This window comes from Lepus europaeus, chromosome 1, assembly GCF_033115175.1.
Source record: "Lepus europaeus isolate LE1 chromosome 1, mLepTim1.pri, whole genome shotgun sequence".
Classification (NCBI taxonomy): Eukaryota; Metazoa; Chordata; class Mammalia; order Lagomorpha; family Leporidae; genus Lepus; species Lepus europaeus.
This window is the reverse complement of record NC_084827.1, coordinates 121,402,554-121,422,840: the sequence shown is the minus strand read 5'-3', so window position 1 is coordinate 121,422,840 and position 20,287 is coordinate 121,402,554. Positions and strand designations below refer to the sequence as shown.

At 40.7% G+C, this 20,287-nt stretch overlaps 1 protein-coding gene across 2 annotated transcripts; it reads left to right on the top strand.

Annotated features, from left to right (window-relative positions):
- The first annotated feature begins 134 nt into the window (after positions 1–134).
- PRKRA (protein activator of interferon induced protein kinase EIF2AK2) lies at positions 135–19,101 on the top strand. 2 transcript variants are annotated; one of them, XM_062188494.1, is made up of 8 exons: positions 135–306; positions 753–922; positions 4,602–4,683; positions 6,770–6,848; positions 7,906–8,023; positions 9,260–9,354; positions 14,899–15,073; positions 18,387–19,101. In XM_062188494.1, exons 1-8 carry the CDS (start codon positions 242–244, stop codon positions 18,542–18,544), a joined length of 942 nt encoding a protein of 313 aa, XP_062044478.1. In that variant the 5' UTR covers positions 135–241; the 3' UTR covers positions 18,545–19,101. The 2 variants fall into 2 exon arrangements, with proteins under 2 accessions (XP_062044478.1, XP_062044468.1); XM_062188484.1 differs by lacking the exons at positions 135–306; positions 753–922; positions 4,602–4,683 and adding an exon at positions 4,690–5,001.
- Positions 19,102–20,287: the final 1,186 nt, after the last annotated feature.

Below are 20,287 nucleotides of genomic sequence, written 5' to 3'. Positions count from 1 at the left end.
GGGCTGGAGCGCCGGGGAGTGAGGCGGGAAGCGAGCCGGCAGGCAGCCCCGGCAGCCGGGAGGCGTGGCCGGCGCTGCCGTACCGAGGCTCCGCCCCCGCCCTCGCCCGCCCCCTTTCGCAACAGGGACGCAAGCGAGACGAGTAGGGGCAGGCGGAGGCGGTGGCGGCGGCGCGCTCATCTCCGGGAGGACCCGCAGACCCGGGCAGCGAGGACGTCGCTCCGCACCGCTCCTTCTCGCCATGTCCCAAAGCAGGCATCGCGCCGAGGCCCCGCCGCTGGAGCCCGAGGACAGCGGCACATTCAGGTCAGCAGCCCGGGAAGCCGGGCCCGCGGGGCCGCACGGCGGGGAGCAGCCATGGCAGCCCGGGAGCGGGGCGCGCCCCTCGGCGCCCGCGGCATGCTGGGAAAAGCCCCTGCCCGGCGCCCTCCCCGCCGCGGCCGCGGGCGTCGGTTCGGCCCCGCCCTCTCGGCGGCGCCGGGCCGGGGTCTGCGGCGGGGACCCTCGGTGCGCCGCGGCGGCGCGCGCGGGGTGGGCTTGGTCCTGAGAGGATGCGGCGCGGGTTCCCGCCCGGCCGGCCTCCTCCAGGTCTCCGCCGCCGGTGACTGACGCAGCGGGCCGCGGCACAGGTGCGCCCGGGCCTGGCCGGCGCTGGCGGAGGCGGTGGCGTCCCGCCGGCCCCGACTGTGCCCGTCGCAGCTGCAGCCCTCGCTGCTTCGGCATGCGAAGCACCTCTTTCTGATTTCTTGCAGTTTGGGGAAAATGATAACAGCTAAGCCAGGGAAAACGCCGATCCAGGTATTACACGAATACGGCATGAAGACCAAGAACATCCCGGTTTATGAATGCGAACGATCCGATGTGCAAATACGCGTGCCCACTTTCACCTTCAGAGTAACCGTGGGTGACATAACCTGCACAGGTCTGTATGCGCAGTTAACCCCGGTGACCGCGCGGGTTGGCAGTCAACGCTCGGTGTTGCTTTTCGTTTTGGAAAAATGCGCCTTTGGCCAGAGAAGGTCAAAGAGGAGCAGGCACTGAAACTGACACCTTGCGTCTCAGGTCATTCGGACTTTCCGTTTGTCTGCTTCTCTCGCGCCTCGGTTTGTCTTCCCCGGAGAGCAGGGCAGCTCAAAAACGAAAAAGTTATCCAGGCATCTTGCAAGAACCCACGCACATCTAGAATCCTCCTACGGTTCCAGCAAGAGTTAGGAGGAAGTCATAGCTGGATCCGTAGGTGCTGTCATGGTTCCTACTTTGATTATAGCACAGGCCGGGAAGCAGGACCCCAGAATTTTCTGAGCGCCCCCTCTGGATTTATTTCCAACTTTTTGTCCATTGTCCCACTTTTGATTCGCTTATCCAAGTGAAATTAGGATGGGCAGAAAACACCCATACTATGTGGCAGTTTCCAGCTCCTGAAACTGTAAGGTTGTATCCCCTTCTTATAAATTAAAAAAAGGCTGGGGCCGGCGCCGTGGTGCACTAGGTTAATCCTCCGCCTGCAGCACTGACATCCCATATGGGTGCCGGGTTCTAGTCCCGGTTGCTCCTCTTCCAGTCCAGCTCTCTGCTGTGGCCCAGGAAGGCAGAGGAGGATGGCCCAAGTGCTTGGACCCTGCACCCACATGGGAGACCAGGAGGAAGCACCGGGCTCTTGGCTTCGGATCAGCATAGCTCCGGCCCTTTCGGCCATTTGGGGAGTGAACCAACGGAAGGAAGACCTTTCTCTCTGTCTCTCTCTCTCACTGTCTGTTAACTCTACCTGTCAAATAAACAAATTTAAAAAATCTTTAAAAAAATAAGTTAAAAAGGTTCAGAGAGGTGACACATAACATGCTTACAAAGAAGTTTGAGAATTCATGCTCTTGCTTATTTTGGTCTGTGAACCTGAACAAATGGTAACAGGTTGCCCATGTGTAAATGTGGACATTATTTTTCTTATGTATCAGTTTAATTTCAAACATTAAACATATGGAAGTTCGGAAGAATGCCAGTAAAAAATTTGGTAGAAAGGCTGAAGTTCCACCATCTGGTAATCTGAAGTCCTTTACTTGTTTTATGTCCCTGGAGTCCTCTGTTTTCACTGAAGTCACTTTAAGAAAGTTCAGGCTGTTGTTTGTTGTTGTTGTTTGTTCATTTTGCTTTTTTCTGTGTGAGGCAGATGGATCGTAGGCACTGGCTGGAAGGCTTGTCATGTGAACCAGAGGATAAACCTTGCTTTACTACCGGAGATTAACAACCCATGGCAGCCGTTCTTCCTAAACCCTGTTTCTGCACTAGCCTGTCTTCCTGCGAGAGTTTCTCTGGCTCCACAGCTTCCAACACTTTGCAGAGGCTGTCGTGAAATCCGTATCATGTGCCCAGGCCCAGTGTCTGAGCGATGTCTGCCTGCATTTGCTGGGCATGTTTACTTGCATCATTCAGAAGCACCTTAGGGACTCTGTCCCAAGCTGAATCATCTTTTCCTTCAAGCCCACGCCCCCTGCATTAGTCTTTGTAAAGGCACTAAAATGACCCAGCTGCATCGTGGAGATCTGAATTTGTCTCAACTGCTTCTCTTACCCCTCCCTGTCTCCTAGATAGTCTGTTGGGTCTGCTTCTGTCCTTCCCACTGCTACCCGCTGTCATCTCTCCCTTGGATTCTAGGTATAGGCCCTTTGCTGCTCCTCTGTTCTGTGTCCTTCCCACACGACAGCCAAGTACTCTAAGCAGTCAAATTCTTCCTCTTCACCCAGTGGTTCCCCTGCCATCCTCTGGATAAACACAGCTTTCTTAGCATGACTTAAAAGCTTGTGTCCTTTTTTTTTTTTTTTTAAAGATTTATTTATTTATTTGAAAGGCAGAATTAGAGAAAGAGTGAGAGATCTTCCATTCACTGGTTCAGTCACCAAATGGTCACAACGGGTGGAGCTGGGCCGGTCTGAAGCCAGGAGCCAGGAGCGTCTTCCAGGTCTCCCATGTCTGTGCAGGGGCTCATGCAATTGGGCCGTCCTCCTCCTTTGTCCCATGGCACACCTGCAGGTAGCTGGATCGGAAGTGGAGCAGCTGGGATGCCAGTGTCACAGGTGGCAGCTTTACCCACTGCGCCATAATGCCGGCTGTGCAACTTTCCTTCTTAAAATGAAGTCAGCTCACAGCATTGGTGTCCCCTGGGCATTTCTTTCTTTATTCCTTTCTTCCTCTCTTTCTCTCTCTCTTTCTTTCTTTCTCTCTTCCTTCTTTTTTTTTTTTTTTTCAGGTAGAGTTGGACAGTGAGAGAGAGAGACAGAGAGAAAGGTCTTCCTTCCAAAGGTTCACTCCCCAAATGGCCACCATGGCCGGCGCTGCACCGATCTGAAGCCAGGAGCCAGGTACTTCCTCCTGGTCTCCCACACAGGTGCAGGGGCCCAAGCACTTGGGCCATCCTCCACTGCCCTCCCAGGCCACAGCAGAGAGCTGGACTGGAAGGGGAGCAACCGGGACTAGAACCCAGCACCCATATGGGATGCCGGCACTGCAGACGGAGGATTAACCAAGTGAGCCATGGCGCCGGCCCCGCCTGGGCATTTCTTAGAAATGTAGGGTGTCAGGCCCATCTGGATGTAGGCGATCAGATTATATGAAAACAAAATTCCTAGACAGTTCCTGTGCACATTAAAGTTCAAAAAACATGCATGTACAGTCCTTTTCTTTTTACCTGCTTCTGTATGCTTCCCTGCAGCGTGCACTGAACGCTTGCTTTAACACGTACACCTCCATATTTCAGATGATTAACAAATCCTGCACCACGCTGGCAGTTCTTGAGGGCAGGAACTCCTCTGTGTCCCTAATACCCGTGTTAGTGGAAAAATCAGCATGGTTTGTGTGTCCTCTGGCAGTGGAGGGTCACATTTGAAACTTTCCGTGAGGGTTTGAACTTAAAAGGAAAAAAGATTGAGTTTACCAAACCAAGTGTGATTGCTTAGTGAAATTTGGATACTGATCTTATCATCAGGACCTCCTTTTCTACCAAAGTAAAGGATCCAGGTGTTATGGAAAGCAAGTAACATAAGCTAGAACTCCGCACATTCCCAGCAGGGGAGCCATGACTGCTTAGCCCAACAGGGATTTGACCCAGTAGAAGATAGGCTGTCAGAATAAAATTGTCTGCCTGTCAAAAAAAAAAAAAAAAAAAAAAAAAAAGAAAAAAAAAAAAAAAAAAAAGAATAAAATTGTGCACATTTTGCTGTCAAACAAGTGGTTTCTTGCATCTTTTTGCAAGAGTTTCCTTTCTCCAGGAAAAGAGAAGAGTAAAATACTAAGTTGCATTTCTTTAGAAGGTGTAACATTGTATATTTAATTACCATTTTATGTGATAAACAAGTAATGTAGAAATAATCAAGGTTTTTATACAGGTATGCATAAAATAAATACATAGAGCTTAAAGTTGTTTGTAACATACTAGATTAATTTCACATGGTGAATATCTTATTACCATGTATGTCTGCATGCATGTAGCATATGTCCTTACTGCCTATGTATGTATATATAAAACTTGTAGTGACTTTGTATCATGACATCTGTATAAGCCACACGTCTTTACAGGAAGTAAACCAATTTTTTTTTTAACTTTACTTCAGGTGAAGGTACAAGTAAGAAGCTGGCAAAACATAGAGCTGCAGAAGCTGCCATAAACATTTTGAAAGCCAATGCAAGTATTTGGTGAGCTAACTTTCTTTGTATTATGCAGCTCAAAAATACCATGGCTGAGGTAAGAAAAAATTTCAACATGCTCACAAAGGCAACAAAGTGAAAGTTAGTGTCTAAGCTCTCAAATTCTATTTCTCTGTGAAAACCTGCCATTCCCTAAAGACAACTTTTACTCAGACTCTCATGAACTAGGTTTGACTTGTTTTCTTTTCCAGATGGGGTGCAACGGTAGAAAACCAGAGTGTTTCTCTGACAAATATTAATATTAATATTCTGTGTTAAGATCGATTATTTCTACACTGAAGAAAACAAGGTGTGAGGTGGAACAAGGTCAGCCATAAGTCCTCTTTTAGAGATTCTGATTTGGAAAAAAGAGGCTGAGATTTTCCTTGTTACAGACTGTATACCAAATACAAGAGAATGGTAATGGGATAGTAGTTCTTGACACATCTTTCCAAATTAAACATTTTTATCACTTTGAAGTGCTTTTCGAAAGAGTACTGTAGCATCTTACGTGTCATGAAGTGGTGTCTTGGTTTCCCCTGGATACAGTGTGGAGCATGGCCTGCCTTCAGGTCCTTCCCCTACCTGCAGTCAAGTATCCTTGGGTACCACCTGGTGTAATCTGCTCATAGCTGGCAGCTGAGCCCCTTGGACACATTTTGGATGAGCTTCTTATTCCCCAAGTGTAGATTTTTGAACTAGGGATATATTTAGGTTCTCATGTAGTATTCTTTTTGTAAATCATTCTAAACTTTTTGGGTAGTTTAGAACTAACCAGTGACAAGGCAATCTTCCAGATAAGCACTTCCCCAACTCAAGCCTTGGATCTCCCAAGATGATGCTTGATTGTCTAGGGTCATGCATTACAGTTGATTTATGCTAGCTTTCAAGACATGCCAAACGACATGGGAAGTGTTGGGTTCTCCTCCTGATGGTGATGCCGTGCTATTTCTGTGCAGCCCAAAGGTCGCCCTAAGTGTTGAGCACATTGGTAGAAATGAGCGGACAGAGTGTCCTTTCTACACATGGGCACTTTGTCAGCAAAAAAAGGCTAACAAACTTTCCTGTATATTTGTGCTTCTTGACAGATAGAGTGGGAATTACTAAGCTGTTATCAGGGGTAAAATGGCCTGACTTAAATACAGAGCCTTTCTCACTTCTCCATCACAATTATTTGGCTAGCCTCGGCATGCAGCATTGTAAGTGAATACTCCTGTCTCATCAGCCTATGTAAAGCTTCAAGTTCTGGCAGGAGCTTGAAATCTTGGCAGTTGGAAAAGAAACTTGAGGACATGGCAATGGCTAAAGCTCATTTGTCATGGAAGAAGTGACTTTCCAGTAGGCTAAGTGTTAGTAACCTTGGAATGCAGCTTATTCAGTGTTAGGAACCAATCTCCCAAGTAACTAGTGATTTCAAACTACTTTAAAGAGGTTGTTCTCTTTTTCCATAATGATAATCCCCACGTGCTGAAGCCAAATCATGCCGGCCATCTGTTTTATGCAGGATATGTAATAATCTCTCTCTCTTCCATAGTTGCATGGATGAAAAACCGGTTATGAGCTGTATTACATTGCCAGGCTAAATTTCCCAGCCTATTGTTAGTCTTCCTTTGTTGTATATTTGTAACAATAGTATACTTTAATGTATAATTTTATCGAGCAGCTATTATGTACAAGATACCAAAAAGCATATGTAAGTAAGAAAGAAACAGATGCTATCACCAAGGAGCTTGCAGTCTGAACAGAGGAGACTTAGATAAGGGTGGAAAAATTACATGGATTTGTGTGAGCATTTAATTATGATAAAACAGTTTCCTTAAGGAAAGGTCAAACCAAATGTTTACAATGACCCAAAGGAAGGAAAGATTATGATCCTTTAGGATAAAGGACGGGCTTTTTGGAAGGAAGTGACTCTTGAGATATACTTTACAGTGGGACAAATCAGATTCCCATAGAAGTTGTTGTGATTAAGGGCATTCCACGTAGAAGGAATGGCAAGAGCAAAGGCATAGAAGGTTAAGTGGAAAGTTCTTGTCATTTGTTTAGAAATTTGTGAGAACTTGCTTTATTTTATAACATTTGGAAACATGTTTAGCTTTGCAGTTCCTGATCCTTTAATGCCTGACCCTTCCAAGCAACCAAAGAACCAGCTTAATCCTATTGGCTCATTACAGGCAAGTCATACAGTTTATCCATCAACGTTTTGCTTACTAGTCAGTTGATAATAAGCTAATAAGTTGATAGTATCAGAGTCTTAGGCAAGAAATTAATATTTAAAGTTAAAATGGTGAAATATTTTGTTGTCCTAGTTATGGTAATTAGATATTACAAAGCTAACATGAAATTCATTTTCCTATTTATTTGTGTTTTGGATTTTCTTCCATATACAATGTCCTGCTGTGGTTTGTTTAATTCTCATTTGATATCAGTAGGAGCAAGGGTAGAGAGAATTTCACACATTAAACGTATTTCTTGTCATTCTTATGACAAACCTCTTTCTATTTCTGTTGAGTCAGAAGACTTAGGAGTCCAAATGGGGTATTCTAACCCAAGGAACATAGTTTGTTTATTTGCCCATTTTATACCTCCAAAATTATATATATTCAGCTTTTATATATTGTATGTAATATATATATTTAGCATATAGAATATCCTTGCAGAGTATCCATGTGGTCTGTTGAAACACTCCTCCCAACTCCCTCCCTTTCAATATCCAGCCAATCCTTTGGTCTCTTTTTTTTTTTTTTTCTCTTGCTCTTTGAGTTTCTCATTAGTTTTTCTTCACTTTCTGTCTATAACTTGGTCCAAGTTTGTTTACTCTCTGTGCTCCTCATCTGCTGTTTATGAGAACAGTAGTTAGAAAGGTTGGAAGCCTGGGGCTAGGAGGGGAGAGGTGTTGGGAACTGATGGCGGTGAGAGCTGTAGATGTCTTCTCTGGTGTGCTCAAACAGCATGGTAGCAGCCTGTCTTTCTGGTGAACTCTGTTAGTTGACTATGGCTGAATGGAGAAATGCCATTCAAGCACAGTACTGTTTCATTTTTGATGTTGTGATATAAAGATAAAAATACAGGTATATCTATGCAAAATATAGGGTCTTAATTTTTCAGTTGAAGCATGTCATTATTTTCAAATATAGAAATGGGAATCAAAATCAAGAAGAAATACAAGTTCTGTGATTGAGTCATTGCACAGTTAAAATTACAATTAAAGCTCTCCTCTCAATTTTATAGGAATTGGCTATTCAGCATGGTTGGAGACTTCCTGAATACACCCTTTCCCAGGAGGGAGGACCTGCCCATAAGAGGGAATACACCACAATTTGCAGGCTAGAGTCATTTATGGAAACTGGTACTTATTTCTTACAATTAAAAACATGTGCAATATTTTCAGGTGATGAGTGACTATAGACATTTGTGTTGTATTATCTTTTCACATATCTTCATAGGGGAAAAAATTGATATACTCCTTCTGCCTCTGGTTTTCTGAGGTTGAACTTGCTTATGATTATTTACCATATGACCACTTGATACTTATTAATTTGGCATTTTTAAAAAGTCACAGGTAGTGAATGTAAAGACACATTAATAATTGACTCTGAACTTCAATCTTTATCAACTTAGTCATGACTTAAAAATACATTTCAGAGAAGAATATATAGTAAATCTCCTGGAGTATAACATAAATTCTAGAAAATAGGAAGAGAAGAGTAAGATTACATTTGAAAATGATATTAATAAGAGGATAGATGTCAAAAAATTATAATGTAGTGAAAACAAAGTAGAAATGATCTCTTTTAAATGTAGCAGCTTCCATGTTGTAGAGGATAAACTGTGAGGAAAAAAAGCAGTCACTTAAAAAAATAATAGTGATAATTTCTCTGTTAACTTTTCTGGCATGTTCATGTCATTTTTAAAATGACTTAAAAGGGAATTTCACCTTAACTAAATTCTGGTTTCAATTAAGTGACAGCTGCTTGCCCCTGAATGTTGTTGTGAGCCAGTGCTGAAACTGCTGGGTCAGAAGTAGGAACCTCAGGCTTCTGCTCCTCATGCAGTCCCTGATTTGCAAGGTTAAGCGAATTACTTAGCCCCTCTGGGCCTCAGTTTTTAAGTATATAAAGCAAAACCATGGTAGTAGACGTCTATGGTGTCTTTCAATTGCAGCATCTTCTGTGCCTTTCTTTTTCATAATAAGGAAATCCCACATAGTCATCAGTTACAGATCATAGCAGGAAATAGACACTGAAAAATGGGGCTGTAATTCCAATATATTTTATAAATATACGTTATAAATCTAAATAATTGGTCAGAATTAAACCAACTACTGTTCATTAAAGGTAGCCTTAGGACAATATAACTATTAAAGAAAAACCAAAATACAGTATATGTATCTGTTAAAGGAAAATGTTTAAGAAATGCTTTCAAAAATGTAGAATTATTAACAATATAAAGTACAATAAAGATGTCAGGTCAGTATGAAAATAGCATATAAAAGCCATGAGGTTGTTGTCTGATGAAACATTTGATCACCCTCTATGGACAGTAATTTCTTTTCTAAATCTACCATTTCTTTTTCTTTATTCAGGAAAGGGGGCATCAAAAAAACAAGCCAAGAGAAATGCTGCTGAGAAATTTCTTGCCAAATTTAGTAATATTTCTCCAGAGAACCACATTTCTTTAGTGAGTAACAATCAGACAGCTATGATGTTAATGTGATTAACCATCTCTCGCTGTAGGAAATCTTTTTTGATTTCTTGCAATTAAAAAAAAAATCTCTTCCTTGTTCAGTTACACTCTGCCCCAATTTTAGCTGCTTCCTCTGTGTGAGCCAAGGTTTCAGGGGTGACAGGTATAGGGATTAGGAGAGGCAAATCCAGAATAAGAGGAAATCTGAAGATGATAGGACAGTAGTGCCATTTTTTTGCCTTTGAGGTCACAGCCCATTTCCATCCTTTTGTTCATTCATTTATCCACTCAGCAAACACTAAGTAGGTTGATCATGTATACTAAACTGGGAAGCAGTGAATTAGCCACCTGTGCCCCTAAGCAGTTCATAGCCCACTGAGAGGGAGGAAAGAAAGCTAGGCTGGTCCTCCCCGCTGGTGGTGTGGCAGCGTAAGAGGTGTCCACTCAAGGCAGGGCGTTTGAGGAAGGTCTGTAGGAAGAAGAAATGTCTAAGCCGAGAGCCGTAGGACAAGCGTGGGGAAGAGAGTTGTGGAAAGAAGAAGCGTGTGCTAAGCCTGTGCAGGGCAACACCATGCGCAGTCGAGGGACCCTTCAGAGTCTGGTGTGTCTAACGCATGGCACTGGACGGAGGGAGTCTCACGGTGCAGCCGGGAAGACAAAGAGGGCCTGCTTCTGGCAGGAAATGGAACTTAATCCTGAGGGCAGTACAAAGTCATTAAAGAATTTTAATCCGGGACATTTGGGATCTGATTTGTACTTCAGAAAGGCAATCACTTGTGTGCAGCCCAGTGTGGAAATGACTGTCAGGATCAGAAGGACCTGCGAGAGTGCTGACACAGAACGAGCAGTGAAGGCTTACCCCAAGGTTGTAGCAGAAAGTGCAAGTGGTCAATTTAAACATTATTCAGAAAACTGAAGTGAGGGTCATGGTAATTGATTGGATGTGAGGAGTAAGGAACAGGGAAGAAATAAATATTTTTAGCTTGGCCACTGAGCAGATGGCACCATTCGATAGTAATGGGAACCCAGAAGATCATTTGAACTAAATGTAGGGCATTTCATTGGAAGTGCATGTGGCACATACAAGTAGCGGCCATAAATAGGTAGCTGGGAGCATACCAGAGCTTATGAGGTTGGGTCATACACACCATGGGTACCTTGAGACTCTGATCATCTAGATAGTTGTGAGGGTACCTCAGAAAGTTCATGGAAAATACATACTGTAAGAAAACTTCATGAACTGCAACATGTTTTGCACCAAAATAAACTTGCCTTTTAATTCCATTTTCCCACTCACTCTTTTTAGTACTCTCATATGTCTTAAATGCATTATCTATGAGAAATGTATTAGGTGGGAAATGGTAAGGCATAATTTTGGTGTGGCTTTTTTGATATAAAAATATAAAATATTGAATTACTTGTTTTTAAACCTGCATCAGAGATAACACCAAAATCACGAAGCACAGATAAATTTACATTTGGAGTCTAATCTTCAAGGAAGAGGTAATTCCTCAAGCTGTTTAAACTCTTCAGGATATACATAAAAAGCAAGAGAAACTTCTGAGTTTATTTTCCAGAACTGACATAACATGAACCCAAAACCTGGTGATAGCAATTTCCAATCAAAAAATTATGAATCAATCCCCCTTACAGTGAAGCACCTTCATAAGATACTCAGTAGAACATTAAATGAATTATGTACCTAGACAAGTAAGGTGTATTTCACAAATGCAAGGATATTTCAAGGGTAGCACATTTGTTACTAATTCACCACGTTAATGGAGAAACATACAATCTTTTCAGTGAATGCCAAAAAAATGTAGTAAACTCAACAACTATTACTAATAAAAATTTCAAAAAAATCATAATCACAATTTTTCATATTATTTCTGTTACTATCAGAAATAAAACAAGGATGCCCACGAATGCCAATTTTATTTAACCTTGTTCATGAAGAACCAACCAATAAAATTAGGCCAGAGAAAACAATAAGAAGTTCGAAATGAAGAGGATATAAAAATGATTATTAACTGCAGATGATATGATTGTATCCGTGTAAAAAGCTCTACAGAAGAACTACCAGAAAAAAAAAATAAGAGAATTCAACCAGGTATCTGTTCGTGAGACTAAAATATAAAATCAGTAGCTTTCATATGTTGCTTGAAGTTATGAAGGTGACAACCAGAATGATTAAAAATAGAAAGCTAAAAACTGCTTCTTGAAAGGGAACTGAAGGTGAGGAGGCAGGCAGGGCAAGAAGCTGTTGCTTCTGTCCTGTTGCACTGCGTAATATCTGGCTGTATCTGTGTCCCAGCTTAACAAACAAAACTTACAAAGCTTGACAACATTGACCATTTTACAGAAAAGTAGAAAATCTGTCCTGAAAAGGTGTTTATAAAGAACAAGAGCTGAAATCAGGACCCCATTTTCAGTAGTAGAATAGGGGGTAGTATCTCTCGGAATAAACTTAAATGTGCAAGACCCATGTGAGAAGAACTTTAAAACTACTGAGGGATTTACTGAGTAAATGTAAAGCTAGCTGTTTAATTGTCCATAGAGAGACTTCTATTATAAATATCAGGAGTATTCAAGAAATTTGTGGAAAGAAAAGCTAATATGTGTTTTAATGAACTTTCTGTCTTATTAAAAAAAAAAAGGTAAATCACAAAATCTACCAAAGTTTATTTTGTACCTTGATACAGCTATAAAAAGCCCTCAAGAATAGGCACAAAAACTAAAAATGAAAAGTACGGAGGAATGGGGTTCTGCCCTATCAGAGAATCAAACATACTATAAGACTACTCATTAAAACATAGGACTCATTAAAACAGGAATGGGCAGAGGAGAGAATAAAAGAACCCGAGCGTAGATGCTGACCCATATAGGAATGTAGTATAAGGCAACAGAGTTCAGATCAGTGAGGAAGAGCGTTGATTATTTAAAAACAATGTAGAAACAACTTAGCCACATTGCAAGAGGACAGGGAGATGTACATATATGGTTGTATGTGTATGACTTATTTAAGTTGCTGCCTTATTCCTTATACCAAAATAAATTTCAAATGGATCAAAATTTGAACATAAAAATTAAAATTGTATAAGGATTAGAAAACTTGAAATAGCTTTCCTTTGAGGGAAGAAAAAAGCATGTGGAAGGCCTTTTTAAGCATAACTTAAAACCTAGAAGCTTGATTAAAAGACTCCTAAATTTGACTACATAAAACCTACACAGGCAAAATATCTGTAAATAAAATCGAGGGTAAAAACAAAGAAGAAATCATTTTCAGTACATGACTATAAGGGGAATGTTTTCAGTGCCATGTGTAAAAAACTTCCACATCAATATAAAGGACATCCTTTAGGCCAATGTTCTGGCACAGTGGGTTAAGCTCCACCTGCAGTGCTGCCATCCCAATTGAGTGCCAGTTCTACTCTGGGCTGCCCTGCTTCATAGCCAGCTTCCTGCTCGTGTGCCTATGAAAGCAGTGGAGGATTGTCCTTGGGCCCTTGCCATTCACATGGGAGATCTAAAATGAGTTCCCTGGCTCTTGGCTTTCAGCCTGGCCTAGACTAGCAGATACAGCCATTGGGTGACCCAGCAGACGGAAGATCTCTCTGGTCTCTCCCTTTCTTTCTGTAACTTTCCCTTTCAAATAAATAACTTAAAAAAGTAGAAGAAATATAAATGATTGAAGAACAAAAGAAAAGGAAAAAATAAGATTTTTTTCTTTATAGATTGGCAAAAATTACAAAATTTGATGGTACCTGCTATTGGGGAAGATGTGAAAAAATTAGCACCCTCCAAGACAGTTGGTGGGAATATAAATTGGTTCAGAAACCAGTTTGTAAGTATTTATCAAAATTATACATTATTTTTAACTGAGTAGTTCCACTTCTTGAAATATTCTACAGAGAAATATCTACAGATCCACAAGTATTTATTATTTTACTATTAATAATATTTTACTATTAATAATAAATAATATAAAACATAATAAATTTATATATTATAAATAATAATATAATATAATAATAAAGTATTATTATTTTACTATTGTTAGTAAAAGCAAGAAGCCAGAAACAACCAAACCCATAGTTAGAGACTAGTAAGACAGATATGGTGCTGCAAAATGAACAGTACTATGAGAGAAGTGAACCAGATGTAGAAGTGTAAGCTATCATTTTGTTTAAAAGGATGGCATGTGTGTTTGTGTTAACATTTATACTGAAGAAAAGCTTAACAGCACTACCTCTGAGAGCACAACAGACGTCTTCTGGAAAGGTGTGCTAAGGAAGAGAGAGTTTACTCTTCATTACAGATGTATTTATTAAGATTTATTTATTTACTTGAGAGGCAGAGTTACAGAGAGGGAGAGACAGAGAGAGGTCTTCTTTCTGCTGGTCCACTCCCCAGATGGCTGCAGTGGCCAGAGCTGGACCTATCTGAAGCCAGGATCCAGGAACAACTTCTGGGTCCCCCACGTGGCTGCAGGGGCCCAATCACTTGGGCTGCCTTCCCCTGCATTCCCAGGCCATAAGCACAGAGCTGGATGGGAAAAGGAGCAGCGGGGACTCAAATTGGTACCCGTATGGAATGCTGGTGCCGCAGGTGGAAGCTCAACCTACTGCGCCACAGTGCCAGCCTTCATACATTTATTCGTATTGTGTGTAGTTGTGCCATATGAGTGAATAATGATTTTAAATACTTTTTCCAAAATTTCTGATCAACAAATGTAAATTTTAGTTTAGTGAATTTAACAAAATTTAATGCAAATTGTGTACATAGACAGCCCTATGATCTTTTGAAAATCCATTCACCTCTGTCATGCTCATTAAAATAATACAAGGGTAGTTGACCTCAGATAGAAGTTTTTATTAATGTCATAGGAAAGTGCTTTGAGAACCATAGACCAACAAGGAAATAGAAGAATTCCAAGAACAGAGATGAAACGGGAAGGATGTAGGCAAGAACAAAGGAAAGAAACCCAGTGGGGTGCGGGGATCTAAGTCTGGTAAGAACTTTCTGACATCCTACCATTCATGGAAGGACTTAGTCTTCTCAAACCCAGCTTGCACATTTCTTCAGTTTTCTTTCATTTTCTTCAGTTTTGTTTTTTTGCTTTTTAGCAGTCAATTGCAGTGATTGATACTTAACACAAAAAGCCATAAAGATAAGAAACTTGTTTCTTATATGTTGATTTATAAGTTGTTCCATTAAGCAAATTGAATTATTTATATATTTACTTATAATGGCCTCAGAATATCTTAGGCCTATTATTGTGATGGTCAGAAAAATTTGAGAAACGTTTGTACTATGTAAAAATATTTGTAAGCCCTTACAGTGTATTGTTGTTTCTGCCTCTTTTTAAATACTGTATCTTAAATGTCTGCACTTGTTGTCTAGTTTAAATTGCAAAGTTAACCAAATGGTATCTGTAAGCATTCCATGTGAGTGTTTATTAAGTACTTTTCATTATACTGGTGCTGGTGTTGGAACCCATCTTGGTTAAGAGGCTAAATGTTCATCTTTGTTTTTCAGACCAATGTAGTAGGACATTCGTTAGGATGTACTTGGCACTCCTTGAGGAATTCCCCTGGTGAAAAGATCAACTTACTGAAGAGAAGCCTCCTGAGTCTCCCAAATACAGATTACATCCAGCTGCTCAGTGACATTGCCAAAGAACAAGGTTTTAATATCACATATTTGGACATAGGTATGGAGGTTTTCTTTGGCTTTTCCCAAGATATATTCCCTTTGAAAATACATTTGAGAAACACAATTTTATGTTTGTCTATCTATATGAGTATACTTCAAGTTTGTGGAAAAATGGGGTTAAAAGATAAATCTGTTTTGGAGAAACAATGAAGTCTGTCCATAATGGTATATATACTTGATATGTCTCAATGTTTTGGACAGTAATAATAGTTAACATCTATGCAGGTGTGGTAAAAACAACTACAGATCTACAGAGTTTGACTGTGTGCAGGCAGTGTTCTCAGGAAATTACATATATCTGCACACTCTGAAGTAAGTTGTTGTTATCCTTATCTATAATTGAAGAAAACAAGGCACATAAAATAAAGACTGCCCAAGGTAACATAGCTAGTCAGCAGGAAACAAGATTAGGGGAAGAGGCCCAGCAGATAACCTGATATTAAACCAGCCCTAATGGGCAGCTTAGCAAAAGAAAAGGCACTTACATTTCTAGCACAAGTTCCAAGCGTATAGGATCGACTGCATACCCAATTCTGGGAAGCGGGTGGAGGTCAGTCAGTTTGGAGCTTTGTCCCCCTCACTTTAGCCCTTAATTATTTAGATGAATACAGACAGATGAGAAAGCATGTCATTGCGGATTTTCTTTTCATTCCGTTTATAAAGCTAGTTAGTTGTGTGTGCGTGTGTATGTGTGTGTACTTGGTATCTTTATTTAACATCAGTATGATGTATGAAGAACTTGATTTCCCTATTCCAACCTCAGTGAGATGTGGTGACCTAGCTTCTCAGGGCTACTAGTATGGGGAGAGTAGGGTCTTCAGGATCTAAAAGAACTTCTGGTATTCTCTGCTGCTTTGGCAGTGAATGATGAACCAAGTGTAATATCTTAATCAGCAGAGAATGAAGCAGAACCTGGGTAGTGCAGATTGGTGGTCAGAACAGGTGGCTGATGAGAAACCATTCCTTCAGTAAGCATTTATTAGTGTCTACAGTTTGTTCAGAGTTTGGGATTCAGATCCTTAATAGGGCTATGGAAGATAGAGAATTTAGGAAAAGAAAGTAACTTGGGATGAATTTTTAGATTATATTTTAATGATACCTTTGAAACATTTTCTACCAATTTTAAGAACCAAATAGTTCTTGTAAATATAGAACAACAGTCCAAAACCAGTCTGTTTATTTGGTTAGCTTCTATGCAGTTAGCTGTTCTGTATACCAGAAGTTCTTTTACCTAGGAGATAAGCATTTGGCACAGTGGTGGAGACACCTCTGTGACACCTACATCCTGTAATGGAGTGCCTGGGTTCAAGTCCTAGCTGTGCTCCCAGTTACAGCTTCCTCCTGATGTGCACCATGGCGTTCTACAGGTGATGGCTCAAATAGTTGGGTTCCTGCCCCTCCACATGGGAGACCCGGATTGGGTTCCCAACTCCTGGCTTTGGCCTGACATAGCCTCAGCTATTATAGGTGTTTCCTGTGTGAACCAGCAGATGGGAAATCCCTGTCTCCATCTCTGTCTCTCTCTCTCTCTCTCTCTCTCTGTGTCTGTCTATATCTCTTTCACATAAAATGATTTTAATTGTTTAAAAAGAACCTAGATATTCTCTAATGAAAATATGCATACAGATGACCCATAAGCACGTGAAAAGATGTTCAACATCATTAGTCTATAGGGAAATACAAATCAAAACAAGGAGGGACCACCACTTCACACCCTCTAGGATGGCTAGAATCAAGAAAATGGAAAGTAGCAAGTGTTGACAACAGATGTAGAGAAAGTGGAACCTTACATGTTACTGGTAAGAATGTAAAATAGTTCAGCTACCATAGAAAACGTTTTTTGGCTCCTCAAATGAATTGCCATATGACCTCACAACTCTAATCCAGAAAACTGGTATTCAAACAAATACTTGTAGACACACGTTCATAGCAGGACTATTCAAGAGCTAAAGGGAAACAGCCCAAATGTCCATCAACAAATGAGTAAGTAACAAACTGTGGAGTATACTTATGATGGAGTAGTATTCAGCCATAAAAAGGAATGAAGTTCTGATATGTGCTACAGCATGTTGACCCTCCACCCCCCAAAAAAGACAAATTATGCCAAGTGAAGGAAGCCAGACACAAAAGATTATGTTATGGATTAATCCTTAGAGGCAGAAAACAGATGGGTAGTTGCCAGGGACTGGAGGAATGGGAAATAGGAAGTAATTGCTTAGTGATGGCAGGGTTTCTTCTTGGGGAGATGAAAATATTTTGGGAATGGATAGAAGTGGTGATTGACTAATGCTGTGATTATACAAAATGTCTTTGAATTGATTGATTGCTTATTAGGGGACCTGGGGCTGGTTTGAGGCTAAAGCTCAGAGCCAGAAATGGTCTGCATTCCCCTTGTGGGTGGCAGGCACCCACTTACTTGCGCCATCACCTGTTGCTTCCCGCGGTGCACATTAGCAGGAAGCTGGAGTCAGGAGCCAGAGGTGGGCATCTCCACTGGTGTCCCAGGCAACAAACTGAACGCATGTCCCTGAATTGTTCATTTTCCGGTGGTTACTTTTATGTAGATGCTAAACCAGGAAGACTCTTCACTCATCAAACAATCCCATTGTATATGGATATTTACACTACATCAATTAGCTAAAATAATATTTACTCCATGTAACATTAAATCCTATCCCACCTGTTCCTTCCTCTTCGTCTTTACCTATTTCAGCCTTCTTCAGTTAGAGTGATTCATCAGATGATGATAATAAGATCATTTGTTTCCTGGGTTCATGTTGTTTGTAAAACAGTATGATTTATTTACAATGTACATCGAAACGTAGACCCTGTGCAGACGTGAAGGCACAAGGGAGGTCTTGCCCTGAACCAGACGCATACTGAAAACGACTTCCTAGTGGAAAACACTCTCATTGTTCTCTAGAGAAAGGTTCTTTCCCTTTTAAGAAAGTGGCTGTGGTGCAGTATTTTGCAAACATTGGCTGACTACATTAGAACTGCCTTGATAGCTTTTTTCCATGTAGGCATCAGCCACCTGCTACCTCCAACCCTGTATTTCTGATTAAGTCGTCTACAGTGAAAATGAAATGCTCCTGTTTCTTTAAAGCTCCTCCAGGTGATTCTGAGCACAGTGTGCTTGAGAATTCCTGCCTCAGCTGAGCAGGTGTTTAGTTTGTATATGTGTGATAAAGATGATGAGCAGGTAGTGCACATGGATGCTTAAAGAGGAAGAGTAATACTGTGTTGTTTTCACAAAAGGTCTGTTTATACATACTTGGTGTTAACCATCGTGTTTGAATGTATCATTACAGAAGAACTGAGTGCCAATGGACACTATCAATGTCTGGCTGAACTGTCTACCAGTCCCATCACAGTCTGCCATGGCTCGGGCATCTCCTGTGGCAATGCACAAAGTGATGCAGCTCACAACGCTTTGCAGTATTTAAAAATAATAGCAGAAAGAAAGTAAACCTGGGGCAACTTGGGAAATCCTTCAGCAGTACACAGAAAGTTCCTCCCTCACCCCTCCCCAAGTAAAACATTTATTGTAATGTTTGAGTTTTTGTGCTGTTTCTAAATCTCTTCATAGGTTCCATCAACACTCCAGATTTAATTATCTCCTGGTAGTCATTATTCAGGTCTTTTTAATGGCTTCAACTTTGTATTGGTATATTGTATTTATAAACTTTGTACCATAAGGCAGAGTGTAGCACCCATTTTACAGTGCCATGCACATAGAGGAAGAAACTGCATGTTTGACGATGATGATGATGACAGTGATGATGATGATGATGAAGTAAAACAGTGCTAGCGACCGTCTTTCTTACTGGTGCTTCAGCTCTTCTTTGCCTAGGGCTTCAGAAAGCGGATTGTAAGGAATCCCCTTGGAATAAGAATGTCAAGGGACTGCACAAAGTCTTTATTGGATGTGATTGTTGAAATTCAGGGAACATTAGTCTGCTGTGTATTTGGACCTATGTAATAAAGAGCTGTTGTTACAAAGGGGTTTCGTTTGTTTTGTTAGTGGGACTTAGTAACCTTTATTCATTCTAGCTATTCTTTGAACATTTGAATGTGAATATTGTTACTTACAAATCCCTAGTTTACTTCTGAAAGTCAAAATTACAAATATATACTTGATAAATCATGTTCTTATTTTCTCTAAGCATATGCATTGTTAGATTTCTTTGCCTTAACCATTAGCAGATGAGTTTACAGTTGAAAATGCATTTGTAGAATTAGAAAGAAACATTTCCAGTTCACTCAGTTGAGTTACAAGAATGTTCCAAGCAAAGCGATGAGTGCTTAAAAGATTAGCAAGTCCCACACACCAATTTTAATCTGACTGCCTAGTGAGTACTACAGACCATCCTGTAGTACCTTAAGTCTTCCCATCTGTCAGTGCCAGCTTTGTAAATTAGTGCCAGCTTTGTGTTCAGAGCTCAGGGAAAACCACAAACAGGAAGCAAACTGAGTGATGAAGGTAGGTTTTGATCATCTTGAGTTATTAATCCAGAAGGAAGTATGTAATGTATTTTTCCATCTAGGAAAAAAGTCCTACCTAATTGGAACCCTTTGAGAATCATAAAACTACATAATACACCTGTACATAAAAAGTTCATTTAAAATTCTAAAGAGCACTTTACATAATTGTGGAAATTTGTTTTTTTTTTTTTTTTCTTAAATATTGTAAAGAAGTTTAGGGACTTTTTTGGTTTGTTTTGGTGAGGTTAAAGAATAGACTTAAAGACTGGAAACAGAGTTTAATATAAATGGTCTTGTTGGTCATTCACTGAAAGACTAACATTTGGTTTTTGTGACGGCATGGGAAGGGCCCATGAACTCACGCTCCAGATGACATGAGACTTCTGCATGGTGGCGTGTCTACTTTGAAGAGGATGAATGGGGAGAGGATTTAAAGCCATGGAAGGGGAGGATGAGGCCTAATATAGGAAAGGCTAATTTGTATATAAATAGTCAGATGTATTGGTAAAACAATGAGATCTAAGGATAGGGGCCAAAACCCAAGCTTTTCATGTTGCCTCTGCTTTCCCTACTTCTGGCTTTGGAGAAAATGCACTTCAAAACATTGTTCAAACATCAGCTCTGTGTAGATTTTCTAGGACCATCAGGTCACACTGTTCAAGCTTCTGTTAAGGCCCTTAACCAATTTGATCATTCCTGTTAAACCCATTACTTTCTTTTCTTTTCT

Excerpts from the sequence above, each read along its gene's own strand:
- PRKRA (XM_062188494.1), top strand. The coding sequence starts at position 242 with ATGTCCCAAAGCAGGCATCGCGCCGAGGCCCCGCCGCTGGAGCCCGAG. Across the intron at positions 4,684-6,769 it reads AAAGCCAATGCAAGTATTTG|CTTTGCAGTTCCTGATCCTT; the intron begins GTGAGCTAACTT and ends AAACATGTTTAG. Across the intron at positions 8,024-9,259 it reads AGAGTCATTTATGGAAACTG|GAAAGGGGGCATCAAAAAAA; the intron begins GTACTTATTTCT and ends TTCTTTATTCAG.